Source organism: Narcine bancroftii, chromosome 3 (assembly GCF_036971445.1).
Source record: "Narcine bancroftii isolate sNarBan1 chromosome 3, sNarBan1.hap1, whole genome shotgun sequence".
NCBI lineage: Eukaryota > Metazoa > Chordata > Chondrichthyes > Torpediniformes > Narcinidae > Narcine > Narcine bancroftii.
In genome coordinates, this window is record NC_091471.1 from 192,030,005 (window position 1) to 192,049,005 (window position 19,001).

At 40.1% G+C, this 19,001-nt stretch overlaps 1 protein-coding gene across 7 annotated transcripts in view; it reads right to left on the reverse strand.

Annotated features, from left to right (window-relative positions):
- trmt44 (tRNA methyltransferase 44 homolog) overlaps positions 1 to 19,001 on the reverse strand; it is a 121,560-nt gene that overhangs the window by 65,361 nt on the left and 37,198 nt on the right. For 5 of the 7 annotated variants that reach the window (XM_069926161.1, XM_069926157.1, XM_069926165.1 and 2 more), the window contains one exon: positions 16,822 to 17,029. In XM_069926161.1, coding sequence (XP_069782262.1) covers positions 17,011 to 17,029 — 19 coding nt within the window. In that variant the 3' untranslated portion in view covers positions 16,822 to 17,010. Of the gene's footprint in view, positions 1 to 14,088; positions 14,193 to 16,821; positions 17,030 to 19,001 lie in introns of those variants that run through there. The other 2 variants (XM_069926158.1, XM_069926159.1) reach the window with 2 other exon arrangements.

The window sequence follows — 19,001 nt, forward strand, 5'->3', positions numbered from 1 at the left end:
CATATATCAGGCTACACATGCAACCCATCTCTTTGTCTCTGATCTCCTTATTTCCCGAAAGTCTGTCTCCCTTGGCCTTTGCATAGGACCAGGTACAGTAGTATATTACATATTCATGTTCCAGTTTTTAACTCTGCTGTGCGCTTTTTAACGTCAGTCAATATCTGTGGATGATGTATGTACTGTTTAAATAAACATTTACACGATCTTAATTAGTTTTGATTTCAAACTATTCTGTTTATTTACTCCATATTCTGAGATCCACTCTGGGTCCCATTTTAAGATGATATTTCAGGAAATTTAGAGTGCATTTTCCTGCAACAAACTGGGAGAATGAATGGAACACAGCTGTAAGCTAACAGCTCAGAAGATGGATTAGCTGTTGCAGTCTGGGTTTATCTATCTGGTGGGATAGTGAAGAAATAATTTCCTGCATGGAGATATCATTAATCTCCTATTATTAGGTAATCTATTAATGGCTATAGTGGAGGACAGTTTGATCCTTTGTTTACTCTGGTAGATGGCTAAGAACTGAATAGCTTAATGATTCATCTGTGTAGATTCTAGTCTTGTTCATTACAAGGTGCAATTACTGTTTCAACCACAATACTGATTGACAACTTTGACTGTGGTGGTGTTTATTTTCATCAGACTAGTGCTATTGCCGTGCTTCATCAAATTTCAAAATCACAATGCATTCAACAGTTTCAGATACCCTCCCTGTTTCTAGTTTTTTTGGATAGCAGCTGTTGGTATGCTATGCCATTTACAGATTCACAAGATTTGTCTTTTGTTCCTTGTTTCATCATCACTGTTCTGAGTTCCATTGTCATTATTCTTGTCATTTAATCCTTCCAAGCCGCAATACCTGCTTATAAATGATTGAATCTTTAAGCCTTTCTAATTCCAGTCAAAAGCTTTTAATATTAATTCTTTTTTTTTCTGGAGTCACAGGGGCTGTAAGGCTTGCTGAATATTTTCAGCATCCATGATGTCTTATTTTACAACTGCTTAGATTAGAACAAGGCAGAATGGGTAGCACGGATGAGCCATTAAACATAACTAATGATATGAATCTGCTGAGATTGACTAAATGGTCCTCAGTGCATCATTGTAAAATTACGATAATTTCCTTACTTGAAAACTGCAAGGAGCAATCAATCATCGTTGGATCAAATGAAAACTGTGGCTGAATGTTGACTAGTCAGTTGTAAAAGGATATGGATTAGATACTTGCATAACTCTCACAGCTATGCCAATACATAGATACTCAATGGAATGAGTTGCTAAACCAAATGGTAACTGAAACTTGATGAGGGACAATTTTTTTAATGCATTTTTAGAGTTCTAGTGAACAATTAGAGGATATAAACTCAAGGGAGAAGATGGACCAACTTAGGGAGTTTTCTCTGGAGCATCAGAGGCTGAGGGAAGACCTGATAGAAGTTTAAAAAATTATGAAGGGCAGAGATAGTGTTCACTGTCAGAATCTTTCTTCTGCAGTAAAAATCTCACTTATTAGTCGACATGTATTTGAAGTGAGTGGGATGGGGGAGGGGGTGTCCTGTGGAGAAATAAAGGAAATGTGTGGAGCAAGTTTTTTTTTACAGACAGAGTGGTAGGTGTCTGAAACATAGTAATGTTTAAGAGACTTCTGGTTAGGCATATGAATATACATGCATCTATTTCATGAGCAAGTACCAGAATTTTGGTTAAGTTTGGAAACCATGTTCGGGGCAGGCATTGTGGGCTGAAGAGCCTGTAGGTATGGTGAACTATATTCTATCACATGGCTTCTCTGATCAGTCCATTCAGTCTGCCTGTGCATGTTGCACTCCCTTTCCCTCCAACCCTCTTTTTGTCCCATAGCCTGGGCTCACAATGTGAGCTACCCCAACCATTCTTTGAGTTTTGTTTCTGACCCTCAAGTTTTGGCCCTGGCTCTTACTCTCTCCATCCTAATGCTCAGGATGTTAACCTTCCTAGTTTGATTGGTTTGAAGAACAAATTGTTTTATTTGAATATTATAATTAGGTGAATGTGAAACAGTGAAACTGTGGTGCCTGCTTCAGGGGCCCTCTGGGATTTTAGTGCATGTTCATACTTGATGAAACTGTTCATATAACATCACTTCCTTCTCACCAGTCAAGTGCTTTCAAAAATAATATGAGAGATCTTGAGTTCTATTCATATAGTACTGCTGTTACCAACACACGATAGAAAAATAAGTATAGTTTGCCTCTAAATACCTTTGAACTCATTTGGTCTCATCCTATCAATGTGCCAGCTTTCCCACCCGCACTGAAACTTAAAACCAACCTGTTTTCTCTTATTCCCAATTCTAATGAAGAGTCTCAGACTCAAAACGTTAACTCTGTTCCTCTTTCCACAAATAAGGCCAGACCTACTGAGCGTTTCCAGCATTTTTTTTCAATGAGACTGATTTAATTTGTTTTTAAAGATTTAACAGCAAGTGAAACATTTCTCACTTCTCAGGAAACAAATTAGCCAAACAGCTGAGAACAATGAGGCAAAGGGGATTGCTTGTACAGCCTTGGAATCCTTGGTGGTGGTGAGATGAAAAACATTTATTCTGGACCCTGCTCTCTTGTAGAAATTTCTTTCAGTCCAAGGAACCCTAAATTGTGGACCTGATCTTCCATTCTATGAAGTGATAGAAATCAAGAACAGTTTTTCAAAGGATTACAAAAATTTTTTTTTCCATCGATGTTTTTAAAATAATGAATAATTTTGATAGATGTTAAGAAGCCAACTTTTCTTCTTTCATCTCTTGCTATCTCAGGAAAGCAGCCAACATATTAAAGGAAGCAAGCCCCCCCCCCCCCCACCACCCAGTCACATTCTCTTCTCTTCCTCTCCACCCCCACCTCCCCAATCAACTCTATTTCAGACAGAAGATGCATGAATTGGTAAACAAATGAATCTGGTAATCCTCCAGATTCGAGGACAGTTTCTTTCTTTCTGTTATCAGACTCTTGAATAGACCTCCTATTGGTGTAAGATGATTAACTGCATATTTTTTCTCTTTAACACTAGACCCTGCACTTTTGCTTTATGTGACACTAAACCCTGTTTTATAGTAACACTATGTTTTTATGCTTGCACTACGTGCTGCCCTGTGAATAGGGTGACATACCTGGATAGCATGCAAAATGACATTTTTCTCTGTACATGTGACAATAAACAATAAAAAATAACATTCATGTTTATGGTTAATTGTTGTATATGTCATATACTATTTTTTTTTGAATGAATAAATAAAGTTTAAAAAAAACAATAAAAGAGGATTAAGGAAAATAATACCAGCAAAAGATCGGTCAACTAATTTTGAGCATTAAAAGAACAAGAAATAACACAAGTAAACACTTCAGGGTTGTTGGACTAATTGGATGGCTTTCAAGAGAATTGATGCTAGGATAATCATTCAATGTCCAAATCATTCTGTAAATATTGACTACTTTCAATTCTGAGATTTCTAAACTTTCCAGCTGAGGTATATCACTAGGCACAACTCACCTTCTGTTTGATAAGCTTGAAAAGGATCAATGGAATGTACATTACTGAATATAAAACCGACCAACACCAGCCAAAAGTGAAAACTGATTGTGCTAATTTAAAATGCATTTAAAAACGTGAATCAAGGACAAAGAGAGTTATTCTTCAGGCATCAGTGTTTAAGAATGTAATGGGTGCAGCATGCCTCCTCAAGCTGCACATCCAGTGATAGCTTTCACTGATAACCCTCAGGAATTTTGGCCTGATAAACTTTGGATCTAAATTCCACATTCCATGTTCTGAAATAACAGACATTGCTAGCTCAAGAAGCTAAAAAAAAAAGGTTGAAATTACAGGGCAAAAAATGCAATAATAGGCGGCACAAATCAGCCTATAAGTATATTAAATCATATTCTCATAAATTAAGTTGAAATAAGAATTTGTTTTTAATTATCTTATTAGAAGCCTTGAATCAGATCTGGGCACTTTCTGGATTGATACCAGATAAATGAATTGCCTTCACTTCTGTCCTTTCAACCAAATGTAATCTTGTAATTATCATTAAAATTCAATGAGATACTGGCATGGATAAATGGTACAATTCATGATCTCCCCCCCCACCCCCCCACCACCCACCAAGTATAATTCCACCTTAAGAAGTTCTGCTTCAGACAGGCTTTTGGAGACCACAGCAATGAAAGACTACATCACTAACCACACTTCAGAGGTAATTCATTGTCTGTAGAGCAGCACAGCCATCCTTTGGTTGTGAAGTATATAATTGAGTCTTTTTTTCCCTTTTGATTAAGTCTGTTTATCATCTGCAAATATCATTCAGATTCTGTAAATTGGGCAAACTCGACAATTGCAGTGCAAATGGACTGAGTTCTAAGAGTGAATTGTTTTCTCCTTGTTTGATCTGAAGCTCATATTATTAATTCTGAAAAAAAAATTGGCTCTGAATCACTGCAATCAAACAGTGTTAATTCATAATTTAAAATGTAAGTAGCTTCAAATACTATTCCTTAATAATAAAAATAATAGATTCAGATATAGATTTATTGTTAGAGTACATACATGACATCATATACAACCTTGCGATTGTTTTTCCTGCAGGAACGGCAGAATTACCACTAATTGGTCGGGCAAAAATTGAAGTAATTTAAATTTACACAGCGTAAAACATGTGAACAAACAAAGAACTGTAAACAGATAATGAATGTAAACAAACTGAAGAATTCAGCAGAAAAAAAATCACAGAAAGTAAATACTAACTTTTGGAGCTATCTCATTATCTGTAAGGATAATGTTGCCTGATTTTCTGGCAACACCGAAGGAAGCTATTCAGTCCATTTGATCCATTTTGGTTCCGACCAAATTCATTATTTTAGTTCATTCTACCTTTTATTTCCCTGCACCCCAGTAACTTATTTTATCTCTCATGACACTGGTTACTGCTCTTGCCCCTGGCCTACACCAGCAGTTACCTCACCCACCAACCAGCAAATCTTTGGGATGTAGATGGAAATGAGAACTCAAGGGAAATTTATTTGATCATGGAGGGAGTGGGGGTGGGGGGGGGGGGGTGAAAGTAGTGAGTGAATACGAACTCCACTTAGGCAGCACCCAAGGTCAGGGCTTAATCCTGCTCACTGTAGCTGTGAAGTAACAGTACTAACAGCCACAATTAAACAATAAAAAGTTGAAAATAGACTAATTATTTTCTGAATTGTTTATTGACATGATACAGCAAAAGCTTTGATATGTATAGTATCTGGGCATGTTAACCGATACTTAACTACATCAGGTAGTGCAATAATAGAAGTTATAATTTTAATGATACAGCATGGCCCTTCTGGCCCATGAAATCCGTGCAGCTCAAACATTCCCAATTAACATCCCAACCCCGTATGTTTTGGAGGGTGGGAGGAAACCGGAGCACTTGGGGAAAATGCACTTAGGTCACAGGGAGAATGTACAAACTCCTTACAGACAGATAACTCAGGACACTGGCACTGTAATGGCATTACAGGGTGTCGCGTTACAGTAATTCAGGGTATGGTGTTACAAGGATACAAGATTCAATTTATTTTCACATACACAAATGCTGAAAGATCTTTCCTTAGTTTGACCTGCAAAGAGTTGCCAACTCATCTAGCGCCATTATTCAAACAAAGAAGAGAAGCAAACGGGAGTCCCATCAGAGACATCAAGTGCCATCTCTGACGCAGTTGTAGATGGTCCTCTGTGATCACCATAGTCACACCACCTGTTGTTCAGCATTGATCTCGAGCGAGGCCCAGTATCCAGATCTGGTATTCTCCCACTCTGGTGCCCTGTACCAATCCACCATTTCTTCAGTGCTCCTCATTATCCTACAGCTTCTTCAGAGCTCCACATTCTAGGTGAAAGCATTCTCTAGCTCTGGTACCCTGCATCAACCGACTACTACTTCAGTGCTCGTATTCCTTGACTGCAGGCTGGCAACTGTGGATGTTGCCAACTTAAACATGGACCTCTGGTTTTTACAGGCACTTCCACACTGGGGACTATCAGGCTGAGTGGCTTGGCAGTCGGACCCTGCGGAGAAGTGCAGAAAGGCTGTGGCTACACTCCTTCTCCTAGGCCTGCAACACTGCTGCCATTACCAGCAACAGCATCACCATTAGCATTGTTCAAAGTGCAGATGACAGAGAAAAGCATAGTTAAAAGAGTACAAGGCTGTGGAAAACCACTGCTAGGCTAGGATTGGCTGCTGCCGGCTGGACACACCTCCCGAGACTGATCCTACCCATAGCCCTTTGCATGCTCCCCATTCCACTCTGCCTTGATCAGTCAATGAGGTTGACAGCTGTTCCAGTCTATAGTTAATAAAAGCCTAACAGTTTCACAACTTCAGTCTTTTGTGATTATTGATGGTGCACAAATTTTTTATTATCTTCTATTTTTTTTAAAAAAGCATGGAACAGGAGCTGAAACCTGAGAATCTTAACATCGATCCACAATTGCCGGATGTCCTGAACACATTTAAATTCTTGCTATGTTGTTTTGAAGACTTCCTGGTGTTACGAGCCCAAAGGACCCCAAAACCCAGCAGCAATAGACATTCACCAAGACAAGTAATTACTAAAACAAAAATTGTTTTTAATTATCTTTAAAAATGAAAACAGAATCAAACTTTAACTTATCTCTATTAACTTAACTAAACACAACTTAACCCCCCCTTTTAATTCTAAGCGTACATATATGTAACATGTGTGTACATTGAAGAAAAGTTATTTGGTTCACAGTTCAATCTCACTTCTCCTTCTTCCAAGTTCTTTGGTTGCAGGCCACTCTTATACTGTGCACAGAATTTAACATGTATAAAGTTCATCAGGCTTTGGTGCTCAAAAGGTAAATGTTTACCATTCAGGAAGGTCCTCGTAGGGTTTTCAGAGAGAGATTTGTTGTTCCAGGATTTCCACAACTGAGGTATCACCATTAGTCACCTCAAGGTCTTGCTGATGAAACTTGTCCCATCAGGGTTCTCCAGATGATAGCCTCTTTCTTTTGGGCTACCACAGTGTTCCTTTCTGTTCCCCTTATTCCAAGAAAAACATCAGGCAGATAGCACTTCCAGCCATCTGCCACTCTGGAACTTTTCTGTTTCAGTTCCAACAAGCTTTTCCTGCTTGTTTCAGGTGTCTTTCAGTGTCACACACACACTGGCCGAGATAACTTTTTTTCCCTTCTCTCTCTTTCTCTCTCTCTCTCTCTCTCTCCAGAAAGCCCATATGACTCTCTCACTTGCAAAACCCCTGACCTTCTCCAGCAAACAATAGGAGTTAGCCTTCTGCTCCCATCTGTTGTTTTAGATAAACTAACTTCTCAGGAGTGACCTTTCTGTGCACTTTGCAGAAAAGTCTGAAGCCTTGTAAAAATGTTCAACACAGATGATCTTGTCTCCAGTTGATTCATTTGATGATATCATTTCAATTAGCAGCTACTTGTGAAATGTGCATAGCATTCTCCATAGTTTCTGTAATGTTACTGAATATGAATTCTTCAGTATTTCAAATAAGATCTCTTTTAAAATGTGTGTATGCATGTAACCTACTCTAATTTTACCAAATTATCTCCCAAATATTTCATTATACTGATGGCAGCCACATACGTTATCACCATGGATTCTAACCATATGAGATAACTCTTCTCGCAAGTCAGACCCCACGTATTCTGGATGATCAGCAACGCCAGCTTGTACCAGGTGGCTATGGAAATCCTGAAGGCCCAGTATTGTAAGAAAGTAAATGAGGTCTAAGCCAGGCACCTTTTGACCACCAGAAAGCAGCGACCCAGGGAATCAAGCACCAAGTACCTGTGGGTTCTCCAGAGTCTATGCAGAACATGCCACTGGCATGCTGTGATGGCAGCCCAGAATGCTAAGGATCTCATCCGGGATACTTATGTGGCTGTGATCTACTCTGGATACACAAGACAGAGACTCCTGGAACAAAAGATACTTGATCTACAGAGGGCGGTTGAGCTGACAGAGACACTGGAGGTGCCCCGCCAAAATTCAGATGATTACTTGCCTGCCACTTAGACACTGCGGGCACCACTATCCTGGGACAGGAGATCATCCCGCACTATGAGTGACTAGCTGCCCACGCTGTCCCACTCCTCTAGTGACCTGACCCCTACCATTGTTGCAGGTGATCTCCCCAATTGCTACTTCTGCAGGCAGGGTAAGCACCTGAGGAAATGCTGCAGGAAATATGGACACTATGCCAAAGTTTACCAGTCTAAATCATCTGTGAAACCTAGCAGTGTCACATGTGGACAGTTGTCACTCCGGTCAGTGTGATCAGGGCCTTCTCCTCTACAAATCAGTGATGCCATGCATGAGTCATGGGGGCTGTCATTTTGGACCGTGTGGCAAACATCATCTTCTCAGGCATATGACACCATGAGGGAACTGCGAAGGCAAGCATCTGGGCATTGAGGGTGGCCATCTTGGGATCGTGAGCACGCATCAGACTCAGACAGCAAGTCTCTATTGGTCTCCATCATCCTGAACCAAGAGGCACCACACAAACTCACCAGGTCCATGATGGACATCCAGGTAAACAAGCACGTTATCAAGTTTATTCGATAGCGGGAGTACAGAAAGTTTTATCCACCCCAATACCGCTAAGCACCTATCCTTTAAAGTATAGCCCGCTAAACACAAGATAATACTTGCATCCAAATCACACATGGCAGCCATCCATGGTTCCTATGTAGTGACCTTGACTGTTGAAGGCATAGTTTACAAACATTTCAGGCTACTCATTATGCCACATCTCTGTTCCACCTTGCTACTGGGGCTGGACTTCCAGTTCCAACTTCAGAAAGTTACATTGAAATTCAATGGTCCCCTTCCTCCCCCCTCATAATTTGTAACAAACAATTTACAGACAGTCTTCTGTGTGCGACCTGTGGCCTCTCAACCCTCAAGGTTGATCCCCTTCCCCCCCACTGTTTCCCAACTTCACTCTCGAATGCAAGCTGATGGCCACCAGGAGTAGAGGGTACTGTGTGGCAGACAAGGCATTCATTAAGTCAGAGGTTCAGTGCTTGTTGGGCTAGGGCATGATCGAGCCAGCAGTAGCCCTTGGAAGGCCCAGGTGGATGTGGTAAAGAATGGGGAAAAGAATAAGATAGTCATAGATTACAGTCAGACCATCAACCAGTGAGACACATACCTCCTTCCCCTCATATCCGACATGGTCCACCAGATCACACAATATTGGGTATTCTCCACGAATGACCTGAAGTTGGCATTTCACCTGCTCCCAATCCATTGGGAGGACCACCAGTATATTGCTTTCATGGCAGATGGCTGCCTTACCACTTCCTCCGGGTCACTTTCGGCATCACAAACCTTTCTCCATCTTGCAGTGGGAGATGGGTTGCATGGGGAACTACTATAATCTGCAGACCACCTTCCCATACCGAGATAATGTAACCATCTGTGGCTATGTCCTGCAAGATCATGATGCAAATTTCCTTAAGTTCCTCCAGGCAGCAAAATGCATGAATCTCACTTATAATGAGGACAAATGTGTGTTCCAGACAGCATGACTAACCACCCTCGGCTGCGTAGTAGAGAAAGGTGTCATTGGCCCTGACCCCATGCATCCGTTGCTGGAGCTACCTCTCCTACATACCCTCAAAGCGCTGAAGAGATGCCTCGGGTTCTTCTCATATTACACTCATTGAGTCCCCAACTACGCAGACAAGATTCACCCATTGATCAAAGCCACCACACTTCCACTGCCAGCAGAGGACCAAGCTGCATTTGACCATATCAAAGATGACATTGTCAAGGCAATAATGCATGCCATAGATGAGTCCACACCATTCAAATGGAAAGCGATGCGTCCAACTTTGCCTTGGCTGCCACACTCAACAAAGCAGGCAGACCAGTCGCCTTTTTCTCACGCGCCAATTTGCCACTCCTCTGTTGAGGAGGGGGATCAGGCCATCATGGAGGCAGTAGGCCACTGGATGCACTAACATGCCGGAAAACGATTCACTCTCCTCACAGATCAGTGAGGGGTCACATTCATGTTTAGTAATAAGCTAAGGGGCAAAATCAAGAATGATAAGATTGTCAGTTGGAGAATTGAACTGTCCAGTTACAATAACGACATCCTCTACCAGCCTGGCAAACTTAACGAGCCTCCGGATGCTCAATCCCGTGGCAGTCCAAATGGACAGGCTGCAGACCATCCATAATAACCTTTGTCAACCCGCAGTGACTAGGTTTTTCCATTTTATCAAAGCTCGGAACTTATCATACTCTGTTTAGGGAGTCCAGACGATGACTAAAAACTGCCAGGTCTGCACCGAATGCAAACCACAATTCTACTAACCAGACAAGGCACACCTGATCAAAACTACCTGTCCCTTCGAGCAGCTAAGCATTGATTTCAAGGCGCTCCTCCCCTCCTCCAACTGGAATGTCTACTTCCTTACAATCATCAACAAATACTCCTGTTTCCCTTTCGCCATCCCTTGCCCAGACAGTACTCTGGCTTCATTCACAGCGACCGGGGGACCTCATTCATGAGTGATGAGCTGTGGCAGTACCTACTGGCCAGGGGCATTGCCATGAGAAGGACCATTAACTACAACACTGGAGGAAATGGGCAAGTAGAAAGGGAGAATGCCAGTCTGGAAAACCATCTTCCTGGCACTGAGGTCACAGGGCCTCCGTCTCCCAATAGCAAGAAGTCATCTCAGACACACTCCACTCCATCTGGTCACTTTTATATATGGCCACTAACAACATGCCTCATAAACAGATGTTTGCTTTCCTGAGGAAATCTGTGTCAGCGACCATACTGCCTACCTGGCTTACCTCCCCAGGACTGGTCCTGCCTCAGATGCACAATCTAAGACTGGGCCAACAAGTTCAATCATGTGATAACAGTAGGTTAGAGACTGCTCTCAAATCTGGAGGATATTGCTTTCATGCTTACAAATCAACTGCCTGATGGAAGGAGAGAGACAAGTATGACGAGACCGACATGGTTCCTTTAATACATCTTTTATATTTATTACATCTTTAAACTTTATTATCTCTTTCTATACTAGATAATTTAAGGATTTAATGTATACCATTGATTTTTTTTAAACAAAAGTGCACGTTTGTCTGCAAGCAAGAATTTTGCTGCATATTTACTTGACAATAAACTCATCATCATTATTGAGGTGCCACGGTTAGTGCAACACTGCTACAATGCCAGCGTTTAGGACCAAGGTTTCAATCCTGCACTGTCTTTTTTTATAATTTTTTTAAATTTTTCACATTATGAACCATATTGACCAAAATACACACAAACATTTCCCTCTTGAATACATACAGTGTCATTTTCTCCCCTTTTACCCCCCTCCCTTCCCTCCCTCCTTCCCACCCCTTCCCCACCCACTAAATGTGCAACATATATGACACATTAAACCCATTAAACAATGTCATCACACAATGAAAATAAACAAGAAAATTGTGTCATCTACTTTTACACACTGGGTCAGTTCATTTCGTCTTCTTTTCATTCTGTTATTTTAGGGGGTGGAGGTCCGTGGTAGGCCCTCTCTGTTGTGTTCCATGTACAGTTCCCAAATTTGTTTGAATACTGTGATGTTATTTCTTAAATTATATGTTATTTTTTCCAATGGAATACATTTATTCATTTCTATGTACCGTTGCTGTATTCTCAGGCTATCTTCTGATTTCAAGGTTGACATAAAACATTTTTTTGCTACAGCTAAGGCTATCATAATAAATCTTTTTTGTGCTCCATCCAAATCGAGGCCAAGTTCTTTACTTCTTATATTACTTAGAAGAAAGATTTCTGGCTTTTTTGGTATGTTGCTTTTTGTGATTTTATTTAATACCTGATTTAGATCTTTCCCAAACTTTTCCTCTTTCTCACACGCCCAAATTGCATGTACTGTTGTTCTCGTTTCCTTCTTCCAGCAAAAACATCTATCTGATACTGTTGGGTCCCATTTATTTAACTTTTGGGGTGTGGTGTGGAGCCTGTGTAACCAATTATATTGTATCATGCATAACCTTGTGTTTATTGTATTTCTCATAGTTCCAGAGCATAGCTTTTCCCAATCCTGCACTGTCTGTAAGAAGTTTGTACATTTCCCCGTGTTTGCGTGGGTTTTCCCTGCGGCTCCAGTTTCCTCCCACCGTTCAAAAACGTAGCGGGGCTGAGGTCAATCAGATGTAATTGGGTGGTACAGGTTCATGAGCCAAAATTGGCCTGTTACCATGCTGTTTCTCTAATTAAAAAAAATTAAATAGGTTAACAGCTTTCCCAAGACAGTAGACAAAGTCAATGGAAGGAAGACTGTTTTCATGATGGGTGAGCTGGTTTAGATACTAAGAATGCTTTTAAATCTTGTTTCAACCATTTCAAACACACTTGTTAGATTCCTTGCAGCCAAAAGAGCCATTTTAAATTTCAAACCAGGACCAATGAGTCAACGTTGTGCTCTTGCACCCTCCAGTGCTCATTTGCAGCTTTTCCACATGGCAAAGATGGATACATCAATGAGAAAGCAAATCAAAAATGTTCTTGTAACTCACAAGCTACTGTTGCTAAAATTAGGGCATCCTGCTAAAAGTGGAGCAAAATAAATTTGCTTTCAATATCAAAATGAGGGGAAGGGATTTCCAAAGATTCATTGTCCACTGAGAGAACAACTAACTGGCAATACTTACTGTTTTTGTGAATCATGCAGTAGGATAATATTTTATTTTTATTACTTCTCCAGCCAAAATGGACATTTGCATTTTACCATATTACACTCCATTTGTCTTATCTATTCTCATGTGTTTAATATATCTCTATTTCTTTGCAGCTTCCTTTTAAACCTTTCATAACTGAGTTTACCACTTAATATTTGTTTCATCAGCAAATTTAGTAAGTATGCCTGTACTGCATTCATTCAAGCTATTATTGCAAAATGTAATAATCGGCCCATGTACCAATTCCATTGGCCCATCATTCAGTGCATTGAGCTACTTGGGGCCAGGGAGATGAGCACAGTCCCATAGGCTGGAATATATGGGAATATATTATGATGCTGAGAGTTTATTGTCTTTACACAAGTACAGATATATACAGATACACCTAACCTCTTACTTGCTGCAGTCAACTGAGTCCACCAACCACAATCGTATAACTTAAATCAGGACAATATGAAAGACAGAAAATCAGATATCAAAAACAGAAAAGGATAGTTGAATAAATGTTTACAGCTGTAGTACGTGCAAGAAAAAAAAATTCTGTCATGTAGACACATCCTTTGGTCCCAGATTAGTTGATGGTTAGGGTTGGAGTGGTACAGAGAATCACTGTTATATTTAAAAAATAAACCTTTTCTTCAGCCTGGAGGTGCTGAACTTCAGTCTTCTGAATCTTCGTCCTTAAGGGAGCAGCAAGCAGAGATTGTGACCAGGCTGGTGAGGATCCATTGTGGAAGATTAGGTCAGGGCAGCCAGAAGGTAGTCATCGTAGGCTTTCAGGTCTGCCACAAGTCAGTGGATTGGGCGAAGCTCAAGAGCACAGCTGAGGATCTGAATGATTACTGTTACAGACTTTATCAAAACAGCTGTGGGTAACTGGTAGCCCACTAAACCATTTAGGGTTTTCCTCAAACAAAATCCCTGGATAAATAATATAATCCAGAACGTGGTTAGAGCCAGGTATAGACATTTAAGTCCTCAGATCCAGAACACTTCACAAGGAATGGGTACAACCACGGGAGAGCAATCTCCGAGGCAAAGAGGAGATTCCAAATGAGAATGGAAACAACTGGCGTCTGTATTTATTTATTTTCCTCATTTTTTTTTTGTCATTTGCTTGAAGTTGCTGGTCCCCTGAAAATTGGATAACAAGGGATTTACAATATTAGCTGCTTTTAGACATCTCGTATTTTTCTTTTTTGGCAACATAAGATTGCACAAGAAAATATATCCTGATGCTCTGCTGAAGTGTCTGCTCACCCCAAATGAGTGATCAGTTATTCCCTTCGTGGTGCTTTTAGTGTGTCTGGCAAAAATTGCAGCTCCATATTTCCTGAAGATTAAAACCCCATTGCTTATTAAATTCTTCCTTGAGAAACATGCCCTGCAGATACAAATAGAAAAGTAGCCTTTGCTGTTACTTGATGCCATTGTAGCTTGAATGTTGGCACACTTTCTAATCTATGCACCTGACTGTCTTGCAGTCTGGATTTTCAGGGACGCTTGCTCAAAGGTAATAGACTAATGGTGGCACATGACCTGAGACTCGACTATAACTGGGGATGTGTCAATGAACCTTGAACCTTATGGATAAATGGCTTTAATGGCCCTCAACCAGGAAACCGACTGAGCACATCATACAAACATCAAACATTCATCCTTAAATAATCCCAGTGACATTTGTAGTCAGATGAGCAAAGGGAAAATTTCTGTAAAGTAACTAATGTAACTCACTTTTTATTTGCCCACCTCTATATAAGCTAATTTTTTTTTTTGTAGTCTCTGCTTCCAAAGGTGCATCAGTGCAAGATTGGGGTCTGCTCAAAATTTGACTTGTAAGGATATAGTTCCTGTTCATACACTGTGCTTGTCAGCCTGGCGTTATAGAACCGAACACATGCAACTACTTTTTCTGTTCATTATTGAGCTTGGATAACGGAGGAGAAAACTGATTCACTACGGGTGCTGTACATGCATTTTAAAATCTCACACTGTTGCTAATTCAAGAACCCCACCTCTTCTTATTATTGGGTCTGACCCAAGAATGGTGAAAAATCTATATGCAATAAAATCTATCAATTATTTTGAAATTGTAAATTGTTTGGCAGTCACAACAGGGCTGATGGATGAGGGAGCTATTAAATTGTAAAGGCATGGACAGGGGTTTTCCAGTCGATGTGGTGTTTCCTTTACAGCACAATTTCCTCAAATTATCTTGACAATGCAACACAAATGATTTAAGGTATTTCAAGACAAAATACATTCCTTCCACTTCATTCTTCAGCAATCACTTTTCCAATGGCTTAAGATTAACTGTTCTGAGAGTAAACCATCCCATAAGATAGACGATACCAAATTTACATGGATTATGTTCAATGTTATACAATGATTTTGATTTTTTAAATATATATATTGTGTGTGTGTGTGGTAGCAGCTTTGGACCCTCTTTGCAACTTCATATGACTTAATGATGCATTTGCAGTATTTTCATCAAAGTACATGGGAAATAACTATTTTATTTTATTACATTATTACATATGAAATTTTAGATATATAGTTGAACTATTGTCAAAGCAAACATCCCTTTTCATTCTTAAAGACACGTTTCATTCTTCAATGAGCAGTTTCGGTCATGCCAAAAGGCCATGAGAGCAAATATCACAATAATTAAAATATTTTGCCTTTCAAAACAGTTATTAATAAAACATGGTGGTGTTGGTGCAGCTGTGGTAATTTTAATTTTTTTAAAAATTAGACATATAGCATGGTAACAGGCCATGCCACTCATTTTACACCCCAATTATCCTACACCCCCATAGCATTTTGAAGGGTGGGAGAAAACCAGAAACCCAAGGAAAAACCTTCGCAGACACATGGAGAATGTACAAACTCCTTACAGACAGCGCAGGATTCAATCCCTGGACCTAACTGCTGCCACTGTAAAGGCATTGCACTCATGATAAAGCTGTCACTGATGCAGACCCAGGAGAATAGGGAGTGGAGACACAGTGATGCTTCGCAGTCTCCTACTGCCTAGTTGTTATGCCAGTGGCTCCATGCAGGGCTTAAACAGCATGCAGATGGTGTTTTGTTTTTAAACATCACCTCATCCATGGAGGTTTGTGCCCAAGAAAGCAACTCTCCCCCCGCCACCCCCCCCCCCAACCATCTCTGCCAAGGAGACAATTAGAAAAGGACCCAACAGGTTAGGAGGCCTCAGCAGTTGGTCAGCAAAGGGCTTGTAGGTAGAAAGACTCACACCAGGCTGTGCTGGAACTGGCTCATGAGTGCCAGGTATTGGGACCAGGATTCCTGGGTGTGCTCTTTACAAGCAGTGAATCCAAAGGATCTCTGGCACTGACAGCTTCCTGATGGTATCAAATATTTGGAAGGAGGAGCTTGGGTTCACCACTGGAATGAGCGAGAGGGATGCAGCTCCATAAATCATGAGTGCAGCAGGAGGCGAATCCACACACACTGCCTGCCCCTCAAAGGATTTGCTTTCACTTCTTGGTAAGAACCACTGGCTAGAGTGCTTTTATGGCAAAAAACAACATTCATAGATTTTGTGTATATGCACATGACCATAAGAGAATCTTGAATGTTGGGACTTCAGATTGCATGTGGTGGGTTAACACTATTTATGTAACATCAGCTTTCTAAATGACATTTTCAGACTGACTTTGGGTATTAATAGGACCACAGTGCAGCTCGTTGACAGGACACCCCATTCCAGTTGCTTCGAATTATTTATGACTGTAACATTTCAATCAAAGAGAATGAAAAAGTGCAAAGCTTCTCTTAATCCTCTGCTGATCAACGGGGAAGTAACTTAATTGGAAAAAAACACCTGGTCGCTCATTGCCTGCTGTGAGGAAAGGTAGGAGACAGCTTTTAGAAGAAAACCTGTCACACACTACGCAGTATGGAGGCTGCACAGGGGAGTGGAAAGCAAGACACCCTTGGTGCACCAGCAAATTCTCACTATATATACTCAGAAAACAATAACTCACAATAGATGGAAAGATGTTTTGTTCCCTTGCTTTGTTGTGAAAATACTTGACTTCTCTTCAGTAATCGGCCACAGACGAATGGAGCACCTTATTTCAGTAACACCTTGTAAGGGCATTCGATATGAAAAAGCAGCTCTTGCGAATGCGAAGACCTGTGAATTCCTCGATTCTTTCACACCTGTCTTTATTTTAATGCTCTTCTAATCTGCTGAAGTAAAATGTATAATTAGACACAAGGTTATGGAATAATAAATTCAATTGTTACTATACTGACTTTGGAGACGGTCCAGAGGAGGTTTACTAGGTTGCTCCCTGGGATGAAGGGGTTGACTTATGATGAAAGATTAAATCGTCTAGGATTGTATTCGTTCGAGTTCAGAAGAATGAGAGATCTTATAGAAACATATAGGATTATGAAGGATATGGATAGGATAGATGTAGGAAGATTTTTTGAGCTGGCTGGGGAAACTAAAATGAGAAGACACAGTCTCAAGAATCGGGGGAGTAGATTTAGGACAGCGATGAGGAAAAATAGTTTTTCCCAGAGAGTAGCAAATGTTTGGAATTCTCTAACCAGGGAAGTGGTTGAGGCTGCTTCATTAAACATATTTAAAATTCGGTTGGATAAATTTTTACATGATAGAGGAATTAGGGGATATGGGGAGAAGGCAGGTAGGTGGAGTTAGGTCATAAATTAGATCAGCCGTGATCGTATTGAATGGCGGAGCAGGCTCGATGGGACATTTTTGGCCTACTCCTGTTCCTACTTCCCATGTACTATTAAACTACAAATACATTTTAAAATATTTATAAAAATATCCATTGAAGAAAGCATTTCAGCACCTCTACTTTCTCAGGAGTTTGCGAAGGTTTGGGATGACATCAGAAATCTGGCAAATTTATTCAGATGTGTGGTGGAAAGTGTGCTGACCGGCTGCATGACAGTGTGGTATGGGGACACCAATACTCTTGAGTGCAAAGGAACACTGCTGTCAGAGAGCAGCAGCAATCATCAAATATTCACACCAGCCAGTATAGTCTCTGTTCTTGCTGCTACCTTCAGGAAAGAGGTACAGGTGCCACAAGATGCACCACCAGGTTCAGGAACAGTTGCTAACCCTCCACCATCACAATAACAAACTTAATCAGGGACTCATTTAAGGGCTCTCACTTTTGCATTTTATTGTTTTTTTTTCTCCTCTCTGTATTGCAGTTAGTTGCTTACATTTGTTTCTTTGTTTACTTGTGTACATTGTATAGTTTTTTTTGCACCACCAATATGTGGTCATTTTGCCTGGTCCGAGGAAGAAGAATCTCAGGGTTGTATATGATGTCATGTATGTATTCTGACAATAAATCTGAAAACTGAAAATGTTGCCACATATTATAATTAGAGGAAAAAAAACATTTTATTTAAATCTGGTGGTTCTTGCAATATAAATCGGATCAATTCAGATGTATAGTCCATCTTTTAGATTTGGGGCCTTTCATCAGAATGGTCCTGGACCTGTAGGATGAACTGATCGTCTTTGCTACAGTTGCTACTTGTGCTGCTGTGTGTTTCCAATATTTTCTGTTTTTATTTCAGATTTCCAGCATCGACAGTTCTTGTCTTTGATTCTCATTTATGCAAAAAATGTTCTGTTTTAGTTTCCCCTATATTATTCAATGTGTAATCATGTTGTCTTCTCCCCAGTTTGATAACAGGAGCATAGAAATCTTAATTGAGCTGCTTTATAATAATTTTAATAATTCAGCAATCGTAATCCTCCTTGATCAAATTTCCAAGTTAATTTTTCCAAAGCTATCCTTGGCTTATCATGCCAAATAAATTTTCTTACATTTTTATTTAATTCTTAAAAAAACTTTGTTGGTAGTGAAATCAGTAACAACTGAAATAAATATTACAACCTTGGAAAAATATTCATCTTTATACAATTTACCCTTCCTATTAAAGTTATTGGTAAATCTTTCCATTTCTTTAAATCTTCATAATTTTTTTGTAATGGTAGATAATTAAATTTAAATTAATTATTTATATTTCTATAAATATTAATTCCTAAATATTTAATTGCTTGCTTTTGTCACCTGCTTACTTAATATATAGTCCCCATCTTTCATAGGCATCACTTCACTCTTTCCTGCATTGACTTTATAACCAGATAAAAACCATATTCTGC